A 20,273-nucleotide genomic window follows, 5' to 3' on the forward strand; every position below is an offset into this window, starting at 1 on the left:
AATAATCAAGTGTTTGCAAGTATTCATTGGGTTCTGTATTTATTTATTTTACATCAATTCATTTGTGTTGGCAAATGATGCTACATGAAATGTAATGTAAGCATTTCACCTGATGAGAGGGAAAGTTTGTGTATCGTTAATGGTGAATAAAATAATAAGGCCCCTTGTCATATGGATGTCTCATACAGTAGATTATTTTGTTTCATGCAGAAGCAGTTGTGCTACCTGAGTGAAGCGGTTCTTCGCCAGTGCGATGAGCTCTTGTTCTCCGGGGGCACAGATGTTGAGCCCAACAGGCAGCAGCCGCTTCAGAGTGGCAACAATCAGACTCGTCTGCATTGAGTATCGATCTCCCTTTCTCTTCATTTTCTTCCTCTCCTGGTCTGAAACTATTCCCTGTTAAAGGTAAACATCACAATACAAGAAATGCACACAAGAATTGACTGAGTTTCATGTTATGCTCCTCCTTATGCAGACCTTGATTCACTCCACACCCCACAAACCTACACATTTGTCAATACCTTTGACATCTTACACTTGGTGTCAGTGATGAGGAAGGACATGTTGTTGATTTCATTCTGGACCACAAAGTTCTGCTCTTCTCGCTTGAAGTTCTAGAGATGAAAACACTCATTAGTCATCACTCCATTGTTACATTGTTATGAGCTGAACACACTGCCTGGGCTGAATGCCTTGCTCTTTATTTATCACACCTGCATTTCAGTACAGTTTTAATGTCTGTAGCTGTAGAGTATGTCACAGACATGAAGAGAATACACACCAGTGCATTCTTTTTTTTCTTGTAAATGCTAGCATGCTAACATCCTAAACTATGAGTGAAAAAACATACCAACTGAACATCAGAATGTTAGCATTGTCAGAGCTGCTAGTGTGGCTGTAGACTCAATTAAGGATATTTTAAATGACCAGTAGTTGGACACACGCCATTCAGTCCTCTATCGTGTCCAGGTGTTATGCTCTCACTGTCACATTCTAAATCAGCAGCATGTTACTGTGCTACTTTACATTCCACTAAATGATTTTCTTACATGGGACTTGGCCCAGAAGATGAACACCTCGGCAACCATGCGGAACAGCTCCTCAGCCTCTGGGTTGGACTCCTTCAGCCATCTGGCCCTGTCAGTATAATCAAGGCAGTTTAGTGATAATGGCACTACTTAACTATTCCCTGTGCAGATTTAGACCTCAAGTGGTGCTACAAAGCTGTCTGATGAATGGGACCCTGTTTTGTTTAACACATGCAATTGGGTGACATATTACACTGTGGCTAATTGTGTCACACTTATGTACTAATTAACTAATGGTGATAACAAGCAAAGATATGCAGTGCTGTGAAAAAAAAAGGTGGGGGCGACGAAGACTGCAAGCTAGTAAACATGGATGTAAACGACACAGGATTTAAAGTGCTTCAAAATCTACTTTGCAAATGTTTAAATAGGCGTCAGTGAAAATGCACTTGGACACCTTTAAGCATCTCCTGGATGGGCATATATCACATTGGGTAATTCATTTGTGATGTAGGTATGGAATGGGATGGGATGGGATGATCAACCATTCAATTAGAGCAGTGTACCTGTTATAGTCCACAAATCTTATGAGGAGAGGGTAGAAGGCATACAGGTCTCTGACCAGTACGGTGAACTGGTCCATGATGAGGAGCTCTGTCTCTGACATCTCACCCCTCCCCTCTGCCTTGCTGTGTTCCTCATCCATCAGCACAACTGCTGCTTTCTACAGGACACATAGATAGATTGATTTCTCATAATCAAATACCAAATATATTGTGATCCTAACTGAAGTAGCGGTATTGTAATTGTACTTTTACTTTAACTTTTATTTATTTTTGAATGAATGTTATAGGAAATTATTATCTAGAATGAAAGCTTAGTAGAGTATCAGTTCACTCAGGAGACACTGTATTTAGCAGTATCTTAGGCTCATTTTCAGCTAAACTTGTGTGAACCTGATTAAAATATTCAAAGACTAAGAAGACTGCATTAGATTGACAAACACATTGTTCCTGAGTCTGCCAATATTCTGATGAACTACAAAACAATTTATAACAAATAATAAAATCACCAGACATACTTTTTTGAGTTTCTCCATCAGAGGCAGGAAGTGGGTCTTGAGAAGCTGGGCTTTGGCCTTGCTGATGATTGGCTGAGAGAATACTTTAAAGCAAGGAAAGAGATGATGTTCTTTTATCGTTATATTGATTAAGCATAGAACAACTAGAACAAGAAACAACATATACTAGAACAACATATTCAACTATTTGCCAAACACATAAAAACAAGAAATCGCATTATTCAAAGAAAGTCATCATCACTATTCTGAAACACATCTCATGGTAACATGACAGGTAACAGATACGGAACACACACTATTATGTTTACCTGCCAGTCTTTTCATCCAGGCACCTTCATCTATTCCCAGGTTGTTGTAGATGATTTTGAGAATGTTTCCCAGCAGAGTGTTCATATGTTCAGAGGTCACAGAGGTGCAGCAGCTGTCAGCTTTGTCTGGGTTGCTCTCTGGTCCATGTTCCCACCAGTGAGACATATAGCTGCACAACATGGGCAACACCACCTGCAGAAAAAGGAAAAAACGCATACTGCAGGTTAAATGATCGTGAGATTACTACATTCCACATCCTGTCACGATGCAGTTAAAGCCACCCTCAAATGTATTTTCATGTTTTATACATTCGTTTTTTGACAAATAACTGCTCAATTTTTTGTCACTTATTGGAAGCTGTTGCTAATATCGAACAAGGACGTATGACTATAGTAGAATCTGGGAGTAATCCGTTATCCTCCAGTTGGGGTTACACAAAGCAGTGTGACTTCTTCAAGAAACAGGGCAGCACTTAGTGTGTGTGTGAGTTGTCGAGCAAGAGAAGGACAGATAGTTCCTATATTTCTGTGTTGGCAACCGGAGCAGAGAGGGAAGTTTGGCAGAGAAGTTGTCTTGAAGCATGTAAATGTATGTAAATGTCTTGTAAATGTACAGTACAAGTTACAGTTTGACGTTGAAAAAACTCTGCAGGTGCTCAATACACAAGAAGAACTTCTGTTTGAGTGACAGCTATCACTATCCCTGTTTATATTCATGCAGCTTGTCCATGCTAATATCAATGCTATTGCTAATCCATGCTTATGATGTTGATCTTGCCAGATCGGCAGTCCTGTTGCCATGGTAATAACCATGTATGATTAGTAACCACGCCCCCATTCTCTGTTTGACAAAGAACATTGGCCATTAGATAGGAAGGAAAACTGAGGGGGCTTTAAAGCTTTCCGTCGACAGTTTGGCAGTTAACCCACACAGATAAAAACATTAGAGGAGCACTACTGGGTTTCAATAAACAGGCTTAACATCTCTCATAATGAGCAATGTGTAGGGTGTACTTGGCACTCGCTATGTGCACTATAAAGGTAAAGCTGTAGATATACAGTATTGAGTAGAACCTAGTGGTCTGATATGGTAGTTTTAATAGAGGATTTTGAGAAGAAAATGTATGGTTGATACGCATTTTTAAGGAAGTTAATTGTATAGCCCACCTCCATGACATGAGGCATCTGAGTGTATCTCATGCCAGACTCTGCCAGTTCCATGATCTCCTCCAAAGACTTCTCTAAGTTCGGGATGAGAGGGCAAACCTCTCCAACCTGCCCTGGAAGACCTAGAGCTAAGAGGTGGTTAAGATAGATGTGGTTAAACAACACACATAAATCTAAACATGAAGGCATACCTTATAACTTAATCATTACATTTTTACAAACATACTGACAATGTTAAGCTTGTATCATGCACAGAGTGTGATTAGTTACCCTAACCTATTACTTTTCACTCATCTTATTTCATCACCTGCTGAGCCATCAGCAACTCCTGCACACAAGTGCTGTGTTTTCCCTTTATCAAAAAGAAAGTGGGGGCAACTAGTGTTAGTCGTCTTTCTTTGATGGGTCCAGTTATGGCTGATGGCATCAGACCAGACTGTCAGAAGTCAGGAACAGGTAGTGTATACTCAGCACTCTGTACATTACTCTGTAATTTGAATCTGAAAGTGACTAACAGAGCCTTGTATTGCATTAATCATAATTCTCACACTCAAGTACATAATCACTACTGTATTTGCATATATTGAGCACCCACATACATAAAATACAACTACACAGAACAGCTGAACAGTGAGATGAAAACCAGATTGAGCAGTACCTGCTCTGTCTTTAGCGCCTTTGCTATTGTAGATGGAGAAGCTGTTGAACTTGTTGATGTGATGCTCAAGGAAAGCAACAGGGAAGGCTGCTGAGAAGGCAGCTAAACATTTGCCTAATGCTGGACGCTGTCTGGAGAGAGTAGAGTAGGAGAGGGAGAGGGAGAGGGAGAGGAGAGGAGAAACAAAAGTATTATTCTCATAAGAAGTAATTTAATAAATGTTTTTAAATAAATCAAAAAATGTCAAAAGTATCAAACAAAACGTTTGACAGGGTTTCCTCAAACTGAGAAAAAAGTCCCCATAGGACTACATGCTGAGTCCTGCAAATTGTTAACCACTACAGTAACTGTTAGAAGAGGAATGTGTACATTTCTGGTATTGATACAACATTTTTAGATACTTCTATGTTTAGCAGCTATATCTTCCTGTCTCTTTAACTTTTCTAAATATTTTTAGCAGTCAAATACAGTGTTGGTGGAGAAAGATGCACATCAGAACATACATGGGGTATTTAAGCTGAGGCCTATACTGAGACATACCCAGGATATGTTGCATTTATCAAGACTGACTAACTCACAATTTTAATCACACTAAGCTTTCATGCAAAGGTGGTTATCAGCTCAATAAGTCCTCCCAGGTTTTCTACATCTCGTGAAGGCTGAATCTGACTTATATTGTACTGTATTGGCGACACTGTACCTCTCCACATAGATGCTTTTGTTGGTTCCCAGGAAGTAAAGGCTTTTGAGGATTCTGTAGCAGGAAACCTGGACATCATCCACTGGAAGAAGAGAGGCAAACAATAAGAACTTCTGCAGTTTACATTTGAGAAAGCAAAAGAAAAAAAATCTATAAAGTTTTGCTTCAGAATAAAAGAAGAATCTCTTTCATGTTAGACATCTGACATTGTTCTTAAAGATGAAAACATTCCAAGACATTGAGTGTTCTGATTTAACCTTAGTCATTTGCAATGTGAACAACAAACGGCAGTACGCACATATGAGGTCTTCTCCGAACATGTTCTGTCCAATATGTTCAAACAGGGAGGAGAGGACGGGCAGCAGGGCAAAGGTGGTGTAGTTGATGATCTGAGTGACACCTCGTGGCTGCTCTCTGCTGTGGGTGAACTGACCGAGCTTCAGGTTCTCCTGAGTCTTCTCCAGATCTTCTGCTGCACTGTCGAAGAACGACCGCAGGGCGGCCTTCACTGACTCCAGACCAGTTTTCATCACTGTCCTGACACATGTGGAAAGGATAGAATAGGTTTGACAGTTTTTACAAGACAGACTTCTCTGAAACAAAGACATACAATCGGGCAAACCATAGCATATCACAGGTAAAATGTCAGGATCAGACTCTTTCAAATACTGAGCCCAGTATTTAAGCCAGGTTTGGTACTTATTATTATTATTATTATTATTATTATTATGAGTAGTAGTAGTAGTATTATATACTTTTATATTATTTTATTATACTGATATGTTGGTACAGAGTCAGGACATTTCTTCTCCCTCTTCCACTCCTTGATCTGTGCATATTCCACATTTACATAATAATTTATTCCATAATAAAGCCCTAAGAGGCAAGTAAGAAAAAAATCTGGTGAAAGGTGAAAAGTTAAAACAAAGGGTTTGTGGCTCCTTATATATGTTTTTATCTGTGAAACAGCTGGGAATAAAAGGCTTTGCCAGAATTTTAAGTGATTGTTGTTGTAATACTCATCTTGGCCACAAGAGGCAGACATTTACCACTACACTGTGTTCTAAATCAGTGGTTCCCAAACTTTTTTACTTGAAGCCCCCCTACCCTGTGTCCAAAAAAGCCTGATGAGAAAGAAGGATGAGAGAGAAGAAGAGGAGAGGGGAAGAGAGGAGAAGAGAGGCATTCCACATGAACTTTCTTCATTCTTTCACATCCTTACTGTGTGTGAGGGGCACCATGACACGCAGCGGCTGTCGATCAAATTCCATTAGAGAGATTAATGATTATTTGGCCAGGTTATCATAGATACAAGGTATCTTATCATTGAAAATGCTGTTACCTGTAAGTAAGTTAAGTTAAGACTGTCTACTAATCCAATGATGCCTACTTCAGAGTAAATAATTGGAAAAATTAATGACAGCTTGCTAGCTGCTAAATAACACCAAGTAGATGGTAATGGTCTGCCAGACAGGACTCACAAATACAATATTGGCTTGTTTTTGTTAAATCAGTGTAAAAATATGGTAAAATTAAGAAATATGAAAAATATGGGTCAAATGTTTGAGAGTCTCCTCAGAGATAAACAAATTAGTTTAAAATACTTGCTTTTTATACCACACATGCTCTTGAAGTACTAAGGCTTTAAGGGCCCTTCTGCTGCAGGCATCACATTGAAATCTGGAACTCTAAAGTACAGAAAAACGCGCACACATGCACGCACATCACAGTTCATGTCTTTCCTTACCTGGCATCCAGGCTTTGTCCCAGTATCTGCAGACAGTTGACTATGGATGTTGCATTGTTACCTGGAATGTATACAGAATTATGAGACAGGATATCCTCTGACAGTCTGAACTGAGGTTCCTGTCTGTCAGGACTATGAAAAGTTGAGTAGTAGAGCAGATGAAAAACAACAAAACAGCCATCTTCAAATCAGTAAGAGCTGTTTATCTGGAGAAAAACAAATCTGAGGACTGAAGAGTCTGTGCTTTAGGAAATAACATAGCATCACACTATAGAGTATCATAGTAAAAGAAAAAAGATGTTCCTTTAGAAATAAAAGCTAATAATTCTATATTCATAAGTGACTAATGCAAGTGCATTAATTCCAAGCCTTTAAAACTGTCAACAGCATTAGACCGCACTAATCTGACAGCCTCATACAAAAAAATAAACATCTTTTATTTTGCTAAATGTGTCTGTTTCCAGTGGTTTCAGTCTGCAGAGGTGGAACATCTTTTGACTTTGAAGCCCCCGAATAATTTGAAGAACTGGCAATACACACCACACAACACACACAGCTGCTGAGCAGACAATGAGTTTACACACACACGCAATATCATGCATGTTTGCACAAACATCCATGCACATTCTATTTGATGATGTTCTTAATCATGTTCATCCTCTATCTGTCTCTAAATCCTACAAAAGCAAATACCTGTATATCAACAATAACAGATGCAAACCTCTATGGAATAACCTATTCTATAATGTGTCGCAGACAGAATTTCCTATGTACAGTAAGTCTGGATCGTCACTCTGTCCTCAGTATTGCTTGCACAAATAGATATTTTGCTCAGTATATGGTTAAAAACACAGCACTGACCTAGCATCTGATCTTACCATTCAAAAAAGGTACCCAGTGGAGTTTTTGACCACTTGTAGAGCTGGTCACGTGCATGTGGATCTCCTGATTTGTAACAACTCAATACACATTCCTGCCAATCATTTCAGATGCTCTCATCTGATCTATAGCTCGCCAGAACATAAGAAACACAGCAAAGTGCAAACAAAGGCAGTGAAAAAGAAGAGTGCTGAAATGGGAACTCTGACTTTTCAGAAAAATCTAATCCAATGTTTTGCGAGGAAAGAATTGTATTCAACAAGTTCTCTATTCATCAATGACACATGAAGTTGGTTTTGATGAGGTTTACAACAGTCATGTTATTTGTTTACAAGAAAATTAAACAGGACACCTTTAAACAATGTTTTCCTATCCCTGATCAGAATCTACTTCATATTATTCAGAGGACCTGAAGACCAGACTGAATCCATTCCTACAGACAAGGTACATAATACTCAAGCTTGTGGTGTTTCTTAGTATTCCTTAAAACACATTATGGACAAATAATGGACAATTAATTTGAATATATATTCACATTATTCAATTTATCTGTAAGTGCCATAAACCTATATTTGAAGGGAGGACATTATAGCTGATTACAATTTCATTTTTTCATTTCATTTTCAATTTTTCAACTCTTCTGTTAGCTCAGGTTTGATCATTACAAACTCATGAGAAGAATTAAACTGAACTGTCGGCTGTTCAGTGCTGAGCACATGGTGTTGATGAAATGAGAGCAGTGAGACTGAACCAAAACAGTCAAGTTTGAGGCTTATAACCAAAGCTAAAGCTCGGTAGAGCTGAGAGGAACTGCAGCGTTGGTGATGATACTCTTTCATACTGCACTCACAGTCAGCAGAGCGGGAGCAGAAGTGGAAACATTAGGCATGAGCATCCTTACCAAATAAGGATATCCTATGTCTGACAAGAACTCCCAGTTTGCAGAAAAGACTGAACAGATACAATGTAAGGAGAGGAGGAGGGGGGGAGGGAAACAAAAAGATAAAAGACAGGTGTGAGAGAGAGAGACAGAGAAGGACAAGGAGAGAGCAGGAGAGATATGAAGGCACACAGCTTGAGGTCAAGCTGTTCAGACTACAAATAGCTCAATGACTGATACACAGATGTATTCAATTGGAAGTAACAGTCAAAGGTCATTTCCAACATTTTAACAGTATTACACAGAAACTTGTATTGTATCCTGCAGTACTGGCATTGTTGGCCTCTATCTGGCTGTTGCCGTATCATGTGGCGCTCACCTCGTCACCATCTCCTTCTCTTTGTTGGAAGCGTGGCCACCGCTGCTGATTGGATGGATGGCTGTTGACAGGAAGTACAGCCTGTGGTTTTTAAAGTACTGATCCACCAAAGGCAAGACGACCTGAGGGTTAAACGACATAGATACTCTTTGTAATTACTTTCTATCTGTCTTTCAAATAGAAAAAAACTGTCTCTTAAAAGTCTTTTTTAAAAGTTTTTTGCAGTCAGTGTCATTGCAACACTTCTCATTCCATGCACATCATCTGGATAAATCAAATAATACTTCAGTTGCTTAGGAGAATGCTGCAACCTTGTTTTGCTGTGAAGCTTAAGAAATGTTTTCATTCACAAAGTTAACATAGTCAAATACTTTATGGATTGATGAATCAAAAAGAGAGATGAGTGCTGACCTTTCCAAAAAACTTAATCTGCTGCTCATGAGGAATCTTCTCTCCCATCTGTCGAGTTCCTACATCTAAAACAGGAAGAACACAGTCAACGACAACAAGATCTGGACACATTTTCGGGGTGATGTTCATTTGACATCTGGGCATTTCTTGATGTGGTTCAAGATTTCAGTCCCATTGGAAATCGTGCAGGCAGATCAATTTGTGGCGCAAGAGTATTCAATGTGGCCCCCTTTACATCTTTAAATTATTAGTGGTGCATGGTGCCATCACTAGAATTATCCATTCTAAATATACGCCTTCCTACCACTGGTGTGTAGGTTTACAGAGAAAATAACAGCTGGGACTGTTTGACATATTGTCTGGAGCTAGTGTGTCTTCCACAAAATCCCAAATCCTCCAGGAAGCTCTTTGCTTCAAGGAGTTGGTGCTGTCGATAGCAAACTAGGTGTTCTAATGATTTGCATGTAGGCAAATCAGAACTGCTAAGAATTTACACTCACATAAAGTGAAGCCACCCGCTCTGCATGTAGCTTTTATTTTGGTGAAACAGAAACACTTCTTTGCACCAGCCAGATACATTCAGCCCACAAAAAAGTATTTGGCATGCACATTGCATTATATTGATTTAGCTGCAATTTCTTTATTATTCACTGAATAACGTCTCACCAAACTCCATCATGTGTTGCTGTGCCTGGTCTACGTATGTGATGAGCTGCTGGAGGAAGGTGTAGGCAAACCGTTTCTCTATAGCTGGAGTGTCCAGCTCCTGAGACTTCACTCCTCTGGAAACAACAGACACACTCTTGAAGGAATAATCTGAAATTTTGGGAAGTACGCCGACTTTTCATATTACCCAGATTAACAAGAAAGGATTGATACCCATTGGGTCAACACTACACACAGTCTCAAAAGTCGTACATTTTAGCTTTCACTGGGCTAACTAGCGAAACAGTTTTGCTCTTCTTATGCTCTCTGTGGTGTGTTTGGATAAACACATCCCAGTCCATTGTACTTGAGATGGAACAGGACTTTGGTCCAGACACAGCAATGTAGCAAACAGGCATATGTTGTGAAATTTCATACTTTCCCTTTAAAGCAACATTATTTAACTTCTACCTTAAACTAACAGCTTCAAAATCATCTTGATGGTACAGTGTCTTGATGAATGGTGTCTCTGTCACAGCCAATTCACCACTCACTTGTTTCTGCACTATGTATCTTCAATGATAGGGTAGAATCATAGAGTTACATACATATTTACTTCAAGATACAAGTTTCCCAGACATAAAACTTTTAGGACTTTTCTTTGTAGTTAGCACCTACGTAATGTTGCTTTAAGATTGTGAAAGCAAAACCCAGAAGATATAGACAGTTACAAAATATCACAGCTTATACTTGAGTTTACCAAAACAAATGAATACAAACTCTTACAACATAGTTCCTCCAATCTGTGTGTAAAGTGTAGAGCCTATTTCCTACCTGGACACAGTGTAACCGTTGATCTGAAGGAACTTGAGAATGTCTTGTGCTTTTTCTCTGTCTTTGGATTTCTCTTTGGCAGTCAGTGTATCATAGGGAACCAGCAGAGGATGGTTTCCTCCACCTGGAGATAACAGCAAACAGGAGGATGAAGAATGAAGAGAACAGGCTGACACAGACAGGACCAGTATTTGTCTGAGCACCCTTTTCAAATGGTCAGTAAAGCACACTGAGCCTCAAACATATTCATATTTAGTTAACTGTATTAGTGTCCTTGCTATCAGCTCAGAGTAAATGAGTGTACTTTGCTTCCTTTAATGATCTATATCCTAGTTCAAATGCACAGATGAACAATTTGTAATGAGTGAAATAGTACATTTACACCGGTAAAATGCAGACTATTGTGTCCAAAACGTACACTGAAACTCTGGTATGTGTCTTTGATTTGTCCAATAATCGCAACAGTACAAAGTTGGTGGTGATGGCAGATCAAAAAAAAAATGTTCAAGAAACACTGTGTGTGAATGTGTCTTATATCTACCTTTGGCTTCCAGCTCCATTTTCTTTTTCCTGGCCCAGATATTATGATAATTCTCTGCAAGCAGCTCCGCCATAGACTGGACAAACACAACATTAAACACATCTGGCTCTGTTACACTGCACATTTCAATTCATCTAATCATCCACAACATCTTCTAGTGTTTTTAACTATATCACTAGTCTCCCTTAGTGCTACAATAGCCCTGCATGGGGAAAAGTCCATGAGGGTCTGCGAGTAGTTCTGTTTGAGGTGTGTTTTTGGCTCATTATCCTAATTATGAATACTTCTCCACAAAGGTCAGACCAGAGGGTGGAGAATGGAGTGACACATTTCCTTGATCAGTGTGGAGTCAATTCTGTGCATAAGTTAAACTACAGTGGGTCACCAACAGCCTTGAATCTTCCCACCACCACGATTTCACTGCGAGTTTCAAACTGTGATATCATTCTTTCTCCTGTTCGTCTCCATGGCATTATTTGTAAGTAGGTGTTTGAGAGTTCCATGCACTTTAATCTAGCCATGATTTGACCTCATAGTGCAGTGGGACAATGAGCCCAAACACACCTCAAAGCTTTTCAAGATTATTCTAAAGTTCATGAACATTTTTCAAAGATTCAACTTTTCACTTGTATTGTTAGGCTTATATTATCATTTGTAATGAGAAGAAAATGGTATTACATTCAAAACAAATGCAAAACAGAAGCATTTTCACTGGTGATCTCAGACCTTCTGACCCTACTGTTCACTGATGATTACTAAGCCAAAAGATTTCACGATAACAATATTATTGCATCATATATAGAAAACTATGAAAAATTCCTTTGTGTGGTGTGTGGCAACCAGTGTTAAGGTGAATTACCACAACCTAATATAATAAAGCAAGAGCAGAAAGAAACATCACACGTCTAGTCTTAACACAATATCAATATCTAATTTTAAGAATATCATTTGAATATTATCAGTTATTGTCAGTACCATTTGCGGCACCCCTATATACTGTTTTCTCGTCTTGTGCATACAGTAACCTACCTGCATGTCTCTAGACAGTGTGACATTGCTCATGTCAATGGGTCTGGGGCTGAAGGCTGGACCTCCTTCAAAAGACAGCTGAAGAAAGCAGGATATATATAGGTGTCACTTTCTATGTAAATACCCTACTAATAATAACAAAATGTAAAATATTAATATTTTATGCTATGCGTGTGTGTGTGTAATTGCGTGTGTATTGGTGTGTATGTGTCACTGTGTGTTTGTGTATACCTGGCTGGCCTGTGATATCCTCCTGGACTTGTTGTGGAGGCTGGCAGGGTCTCCCTCTCTGATCCTGTCGATGCTCCAGCCCCACGCCAGCATGGTCTTCAGCGACTCTCTGACTGGCCAGCCATACGCTTCTTTATCCTGCAAGAATATGATCAAATTTTAGGCAAAAACTGACGAATCAGACCCATAGAAAAAAATATTAGACTGATTAGACTGAAGGAAGCAGGCACATTGTCTGACTAGACCGCAGCTTTTTCCAGCCCCTAGCTAAGGCTCAGTTCATCTCAAACAAACCTATTGTCTTCATTCGCTTTACAGACTAGCTTTCTAGTCATTATTCTTTTCCATACGTTTCCTTGTGTATGATCTCAGCCTGTTTTGTTTGGACTTTGATTATAGCTTGATCCACTGTAAGCTTTATGCTTTGCTTGCTGTTTTGCACTATTTTTGTACCATGCATTTTTCACTTGCCACTCATCTGCATTGCCCCGCTACAGTAGATATGGATACCTACTATGAAAAAAAAAAAACCTCCATGGCACAATAGGCCAAGCTCCTAGTTTTAGCTGCATGGGTTTATGAGAGGTATGGTTGTCATGTAAAAAAAAACATTACCAACATTACTGAATTGCTTTGAAAGTTTTTATCATGTTGACCTGTTGTTAAGGCCACAGGGAACCTTTAACTAAATCTACTACCACAGCAAACAATAGCTTGAGCCAACAGTGGCTTAAATTTGACAATCCTATTTGACCAAAACACTGGGTATCCACAGTTATTCCAGGCTAGTGGTAAATGATACACCAGAATCAGGATTCCAAGGTTCAGTACCTTGACAGAAGGTGGTCCCTATAGAGCCTATCCAAATTATGCAGCCATAAATTTACCAGATTAAACTCGCATTCAGTAATAATGTGTAGTAGCACAGCTATATGCAAAGACACTCAGTCAACTGCTCAAGTTAAAACCAAATTAAACATTTCATGACAACATGAAGCCAGACTCAGACCGATGCATGCTCCTACCTTCTCAGTGAGGCTTTTGTATGGTTTCAGTAAGGTGTGGCTCTTGGAGATTTCACACATCTGTTCCCCAAATGACCAGCCATTGGAAAACTGTAAAACACACAAGAGATATGTATTAAAATGTATGTACACATTTCCATAACATAAATACTAAAACATCATTCAAACAAAGAGGACTACATACATTCTGATGTGACTCTGTGTCTCCTTACCTTTTCTATACACCACTTCTCATGGATGTGCTCTGCATATCTGGTAATGAAATAGTCCAGTTTCTCTGGGACAGTCACACTGATGAGTGCAGAAAAAAAATAAAAAACAGATTCATATATGTCAAGGCTGACCTGAAATGCAAATTCCTATCTTTGTAACTTAAAGAAGCAAAACAATGAATTTGGATAGGCACCAAAAAAAAACAAATAAGCGTGACAAAAATTGTAGATTCTTGTGACGAAGAAATCAAACTTCTTTCACAAATAAAAAATAAATATGTTTATACTTGGCAGTGTCTGCAGGCTGTGGAGTGAAGTTCCCCTCTGAGTCCATGGACGACTGTTTCTCCATCATGGCCATGTAGTTGGACTCCATGTAGTCTGGAGGGAGTGCTCCGGCCACAGCACTGAGACATGGTAACGCCAGCTTAAACAGCTCCTGGTCATACCGCTACATCACGAAAACACACGCACAGCACAGTCCATCAAAAACAGCACTGTCATTCTCCCACTGCAGGTTTAACCCTCTGGTTCTGCTGAAAAATGTATACACATAGTATTTCATTTCTGCTGCTAGGGGTCATTATTAAAAACAAAGTACATAGTGTGGTGTTTAACAAACACCACTGCCAATGAAATCTACAGGTGAAAATGTTCTCAGAAGATGTTGTCTTTTAAAGTTTTATTCACTTTATTGAGCCTTACCTTGCGTGACAGTGCATCAAATATTCCCCAGAACAGTTTCCTTGAGAGATGAAGCTCTTCATCTGACGCGGCTCCGAAGTTTCCCCAGCCTCCAGCCAGGCAGTAATACTTCCAACAGCGCTCATAGTGATTGGTCAACAGCTGGGGAAAGTCAAGAGGTCTTTCATTAGTCATCTGCGGGCTTTAAAAATCATGTTCTCTGCCGATGGCACTCCAAGATCAACACGTTCTCAGTAAATCTTAAATCCGAGACGCGGATGCAAAGGAAGTACACTTGTAGAAAAAGCACTGTGCTGTTGACTGTGATGTCAGCAGCACAGTGATGTGTTGTAGACACAATAAACTCACCATGAAACATTACAATTTCATGGTGGCCAGGTGAATTATGTATGGCTCGTTGTGACTGTTGTCTAAGCTAAGGTAACAGGGCGTTAAAAATATGCACACTGGAGATGGGAGTGTTAAATTAATATTCTTATAATGATTTTTCTGAATGATTCACGTACAGCGGTACTCAGTAGATGGCAGTGAAAATTGTTCACCTTGAGAAAAGCTTCACCTCTCGGCCAGTGCCTTGGGTCTACTTAAACATGTCAAGCGCCTGCACATTCGTTTGAAAAGCACTCCTGAGTTCTCACCTTTAGAGGCATCTTGGTGTGTTCATTAAGCAGAGGAACATCAAACACCAGCCTCCTCAGCAGATGCTGCATCATGGAAGGCCTCAGCTTACTGCACATGATACGATCAGATACATGAGTTGGTTATTTCCACTGCCACACAGAAGCAGTATAAACAAAACAAGGAAACATAATTACATGTAAATGCAACAATGACATAAAACTGCTTCTGAAGAGAAACTGCTTCAGAAAAAATCATCACAGGAAAATGAAAAGTGAAAGAGTTGGGAATGTCATGATTTGGAGTTTTTGTGTGGATTTTCCTTGCTTGGTGTGTTTTGTTTTTTGCCTGTGTGTGTTTCACAGGTGCAGCAGAGGCTGAGCATGTCTTTTCTGTCTCACACACCTCCAGAGAATCTCTTCATCTTAACCTAAAATGGTCTGGTCTACTCCTCACTTGCTGCCAGATTGTTTTCGACTCTACTACGTGGTAGATGATACCTTCAAGCCTCTAGTCAATTTTTGTATGCTTGTACCTTTGCTCTTCAACAGTCCTAACCCTCTGTCTTCTCCAGTGTGAACATCTCCCTGGAGCTCCAGCCTCACAAGCCACCAGCCTCCACATCTCTGCCCCTCATCTCAGTCAACCCCACTAGCTCTCTGAGCCTGCCTACCCGGTCTCCATTCTGTACCTCAACTTAAACCCAGAGCTGTTGAGAGTGAAGTACATTTGCAATTAGAGGAATGGAAAGTAAAACTCACACTCAGTCTTGGGGGCAGTTTCATAAACAATGTGTAGTGGCTATGTTAGGACCGTTAAATGTGCTATCCACCACGTCTCAAGGTCTGGTTAACAAGCTACATTGTGCTCATGATATTATAGTGCAAAGATGGTCATACATGATTCAGAGTGCAATTTGATGTTTGTTTTGGTACTGATTGTGATTATCCATGTGGCAATGTATTATGCAGCCCTGGGTAGCTCCTTCAAATTTTGCCCCATTTTTGTTTTTTCACTGTTATTTTTTTACTTTATTGCTGAAAAACATATTGCCTTTGGCAGAAATATTTTCAATGGCACTGGAAAAGCAAGGACAAGTTTTGGATAATAAGCAGCAAACTTTGATATGATCACTGTTCACAATGCTGTGGCATTGTTTGACCATCTAACCTGACCAGCCAGACAACCCGAGGAGTAAGGAATCGAGGTGAGTGTCATTCTAATTCGGCTTGGTTTAAGGTTGCTTCTAGCTAATGTGTGGCCACAGGAAACGGATATGAACAAAAACAACAACGTGAAAGAGACCACTTCTTTACTGAGACGTGTCTCCACCTCAACATCCTGGATCAAGCTGTTGCATTCGATGGGTGGACCGTGTTCCAGTAAATCCATTGAACGTCTTACAGCCTACACAATCTTTCAAGGTGTTATAAAAATAATTGTGAATGTGGAATTATGATAACTCTAACACATGCATTACTGTTGGTATCCTCTGTTGGAATCCAATCTTACCCACAGACAGCCAGCAGACACTCCTCTATGGCATCCCTCTGGGCTTTGGTGAGGCAGCAGCCTTTGGACAGGCGGTAAACAGTGTGCAGCAGGGAGTCGATCAGTGAGGCGAATGGCTCGGTACCCGCAAACAGGGGAGCACACTTGGTCAAAAGAGGCAACACAGCTGTACACAGGTACCTGTTGAGGGCAAGGGCCATGTCTGTCGCACTGAGAGCAACCTGACACAAACACAGACACAGGAGGAGACAGGACAGAGAAAATACCATGTTTGAATATGTTACATGTTATTTGGAGGCATTGCAACATCCAGTAACACAACATCATAATATGTCACAATATATTAAATTGTTGGAGTAAATATATAAGCAAACTATTTGCACATCCAGCAGACATTGAGCAACATATGCATGTATACGAACTGGCTCATTAGCTGTTCATTGTGCAACAATGCTCCTCTCAAACTCTGCTGAGCAGGTAGTGTACAGTGGGTTTATCAGAGTTTGGTCATTAGAAACAGCTGTCTGAAGCTGCTTGAGTCACAAGTGTTCATACATAGACACACACACACACACACACACACACACACACACACACACACACACACACACACACACACACACACACACTTACAGTGTCCAGAGAGGCAGCAGCTCTCAGGTCCGGTAAGAACCCGACTTCCAGCAGGTGTAACAGGAAATTTTGGTCCTCTATTCCATAGACTCGGTCCAGAAACAGAACCATGGCTGCTTTATGATCTGGACAGAAGCCAGCTGACATGTCTGGCTCCACCACCAACCCATCTATGCATGCACAGGCAAACAAATGAACACAAGCATAACAGGATTAAAGTTTAGATTTAATCACTAATTAAATCACTGCCTGCATAGTTTCATCTTTGATCCTGTTTCAAATCAAGATTACGGTTTCATGCATGTCATGTCAGGTGGGGCGGGTAATGATGGGGTTGCTTACCTTTGGCCAGGTTAGGCATGGAGAATGGAATGCTGATGACTCCCACCAGGTCTTCAATAGGAATCAGAGACCTTAGAATGGCTCTGATACGAATCGCTTCACCTTTACCAGCATGGATCAACTGACACAAAATAGGTTAGGTCATTGTGTGTGTAGGTCATTGTGTATGTGCGTGTGTGTGTGTGCAGTGTAATGTCACTCACATGCATCTCTGGAGCACAGCGGCCCAACAGGTCAATGAGAGCAGCATAGAAGGTCATGATGGCATTTCCCATATGGATGGTATCATCTTCCTCTTCCTCCATCATGTCACTGCTACACACACACACATACACACACACACACACACACACACACAAAAACATGTCATAGTAAGCTCTTGTCTTGTCTCACATAATTTTATATCACTGGTTTTCTAAAGGTTAGGAATCTTTTAGTTGTGACAGCAGCCATGTGTGCTGGATAAATGCAGATACAGATAAATCACCAGTCACAGTGAAACTGTAAATACAGTGTGATATTTCCCTTAAATCTCATTTTCTAAATCTATGACATCCATTTAATGAGATGTGATGATGAAGTCTTACAGTGTCTTGCTGCTCTCAGATGTAGGAGAGGGACCGTCTCTGGACAGATCTTTGGAGATCTTAATGGCTTCCTCCATGGCTGCTAACAAACCATCACCACCTTCACCCCGAAGGGCGGGGCCAAAACATTCTGGTCGACGAATCAGTAGTCTCACCACTACGTTGGCATTCTCTTCCACACTTTCACCTGGCCACAGAGGGTTAGAGGTGTTCTTGATAACAATAACATTACATTAAAATAACAGGTTTGACCAGTAAAATAGTCCCAGCTGAGAAAGGGAATTTGTGAGCTGAAACTGTTAAAAATGTTCACCGTTGCAGAAGACAGCAAAGCGTAGGAAGTCGAGGTAGCGTTCACCCTCCACAGGGTTCCAGCCGATGTCAGGGTATCCTTTACGCACCAGCATCACGCAGCTCTGCAGCCCACAGCCGGCCAGGTACTGCACCACCTGCAAAGTAGGAAAAATAAGCAAGAAAGATGTTGTATGCCCCACATGACTGCCTTCATAACTTATTTTAAACATCTATGCACATTTTACGACAGAGTAGTTTAACAGACTAAGATTCTCACAAGTTGTAATGTTAAGAAACTTCATCATTACGGCACTTTACTACTAAGTGTTTCTGTTCTGGTTACCATCAATCACATCACTAACAACACCAGGCCATCATTTTGCGTAAAGGTAATTTTATTTGAATTGACAGAAGGCTTTATGAGGGTAGGGAAGGAGTCAAGGTAGATGAATGAAGGAAAAAGGAATCGAGGTGGGTGGATGAAGGAAAGGGGGGTCAAAGGAAACGAAGAAAACAAGTGATGAATAAACACTGGCTGCTCCCAGCTTCGCAAACGTAAGAATGCGTAATTTTCCTCTGCATCATACTGGCACTGGCTGGTGCACATTTGTATCGAAACAATCTCAAACAAATACCTAAACTGTAGATTTATTTTTTCATAATGAATATAAAGCTTTGGAATTGCTGATATGTTTGTAAATGTCACCTTCTCCAGGTCTGGCTCTCTTAAAGCCAGGGCCAATTCATTATTATCCATCACTGATGCTGCGGCAACATCCAGAGGAGTAGAGCCTCGCATGGAAGGAGATGCTGTGGACAGTAGAGTAGGAGTAAAGTGGCAGTGGGAGTAGGAGAGGATAGGTGAGGTGATGTGAGGAGAGGAGAGGAGAGGAGAGGAGAGGAGAGGAGAGGAGAGGAGAGGAGAGGAGAGGAGAGGAGAGGAGAGGATATTAATATGACATATTCTGCAGGAAAACAACTCACAGAATTTGAACAAAAACAGTGGCGAGCAGGAAGCAGTGAGCAGAGGTGAATATGACAGCAACAGTAAATATGACTACATCTAGTCATGCATTTGATCAATCTGACTTACAATCTTGACTCAGGAAGTCAATGGACAGGCAAAAATCCTAAATAAAACAAAAAAACCCAAGGAGATTGAGACACACAAACGCACTCACCGAGGCCAACGCTGCTGTTCTCCAGTAGGTAGCTGAGATGGTCAAACATGGCTTTCTGGTTCTGACGGCTGATCCGACAGAAGTAACAGAGAAATCGACAACAGTTGGCCACCATTTTAGGAAAGGTGATTTCCTACAAAAACACAGACATCATGGACAGGGTTGTTACACAAAAATCACTCACCATTATTCTTCTCATTTTAAATTCATTCACAGTATGTCTCTATTTTAGGCTGATACTAAAGTTTACACAATCAGTAATACTTGTTAACCAAATCTGCACAAACTGTGAAAGAACCACATGTTTGTGATTAATTTAAGCTGTGCCTTCTCCTGATTTCTGTGGACACCTTGACATACAGGTTCAATGCACAAGCTCTGCATACTTCATACCTTGGAGTCTCCTCCACTGAGCACGTTGACCATGACCTCCATGACTGTCTCGTGCATGCCCAGAGCTCTCATCAAGTTAGGGTGCTGGTAGAAGACCTTGTTGTTCATTATATCACTGCAGAGGACAAGGGACAACTTAAAAACTACACTGCAATTTACTGGTTCTGGTAAAGGAATTTACATACAATGCATATACTGTACAGTATGTAAGGAATACTTATTATTACATTTTGCAATTACGTATTAGATAGTC

General features: G+C 40.4%; 1 protein-coding gene across 7 annotated transcripts in view; it reads right to left on the reverse strand.

Annotated features, from left to right (window-relative positions):
• ryr2a (ryanodine receptor 2a (cardiac)) overlaps positions 1 to 20,273 on the reverse strand; it is a 148,701-nt gene that overhangs the window by 39,706 nt on the left and 88,722 nt on the right. For 6 of the 7 annotated variants that reach the window (XM_037081049.1, XM_037081048.1, XM_037081050.1 and 3 more), the window contains 33 exons: positions 20,021 to 20,135; positions 19,628 to 19,760; positions 19,153 to 19,256; positions 18,466 to 18,601; positions 18,153 to 18,339; positions 17,769 to 17,880; positions 17,566 to 17,686; positions 17,224 to 17,393; positions 16,591 to 16,811; positions 15,099 to 15,189; positions 14,461 to 14,601; positions 14,043 to 14,206; positions 13,756 to 13,834; positions 13,544 to 13,633; positions 12,519 to 12,656; positions 12,288 to 12,365; positions 11,259 to 11,334; positions 10,718 to 10,841; positions 9,905 to 10,020; positions 9,239 to 9,303; positions 8,828 to 8,949; positions 8,470 to 8,519; positions 6,690 to 6,750; positions 5,241 to 5,479; positions 4,943 to 5,024; positions 4,243 to 4,373; positions 3,585 to 3,712; positions 2,418 to 2,610; positions 2,110 to 2,192; positions 1,595 to 1,752; positions 1,050 to 1,137; positions 522 to 614; positions 226 to 396 (listed from right to left, as the gene is read on the reverse strand). In XM_037081049.1, the coding sequence (XP_036936944.1) occupies positions 226 to 396; positions 522 to 614; positions 1,050 to 1,137; positions 1,595 to 1,752; positions 2,110 to 2,192; positions 2,418 to 2,610; positions 3,585 to 3,712; positions 4,243 to 4,373; positions 4,943 to 5,024; positions 5,241 to 5,479; positions 6,690 to 6,750; positions 8,470 to 8,519; positions 8,828 to 8,949; positions 9,239 to 9,303; positions 9,905 to 10,020; positions 10,718 to 10,841; positions 11,259 to 11,334; positions 12,288 to 12,365; positions 12,519 to 12,656; positions 13,544 to 13,633; positions 13,756 to 13,834; positions 14,043 to 14,206; positions 14,461 to 14,601; positions 15,099 to 15,189; positions 16,591 to 16,811; positions 17,224 to 17,393; positions 17,566 to 17,686; positions 17,769 to 17,880; positions 18,153 to 18,339; positions 18,466 to 18,601; positions 19,153 to 19,256; positions 19,628 to 19,760; positions 20,021 to 20,135 (4,060 nt within the window). Of the gene's footprint in view, positions 1 to 225; positions 397 to 521; positions 615 to 1,049; positions 1,138 to 1,594; positions 1,753 to 2,109; positions 2,193 to 2,417; positions 2,611 to 3,584; positions 3,713 to 3,891; positions 3,937 to 4,242; positions 4,374 to 4,942; positions 5,025 to 5,240; positions 5,480 to 6,689; positions 6,751 to 8,469; positions 8,520 to 8,827; positions 8,950 to 9,238; positions 9,304 to 9,904; positions 10,021 to 10,717; positions 10,842 to 11,258; positions 11,335 to 12,287; positions 12,366 to 12,518; positions 12,657 to 13,543; positions 13,634 to 13,755; positions 13,835 to 14,042; positions 14,207 to 14,460; positions 14,602 to 15,098; positions 15,190 to 16,590; positions 16,812 to 17,223; positions 17,394 to 17,565; positions 17,687 to 17,768; positions 17,881 to 18,152; positions 18,340 to 18,465; positions 18,602 to 19,152; positions 19,257 to 19,627; positions 19,761 to 20,020; positions 20,136 to 20,273 lie in introns of all 7 variants that reach the window. The other variant, XM_037081044.1, reaches the window with a different exon arrangement.

The sequence above is a fragment of the Acanthopagrus latus genome, chromosome 20 (assembly GCF_904848185.1).
Source record: "Acanthopagrus latus isolate v.2019 chromosome 20, fAcaLat1.1, whole genome shotgun sequence".
Taxonomy (NCBI): domain Eukaryota; kingdom Metazoa; phylum Chordata; class Actinopteri; order Spariformes; family Sparidae; genus Acanthopagrus; species Acanthopagrus latus.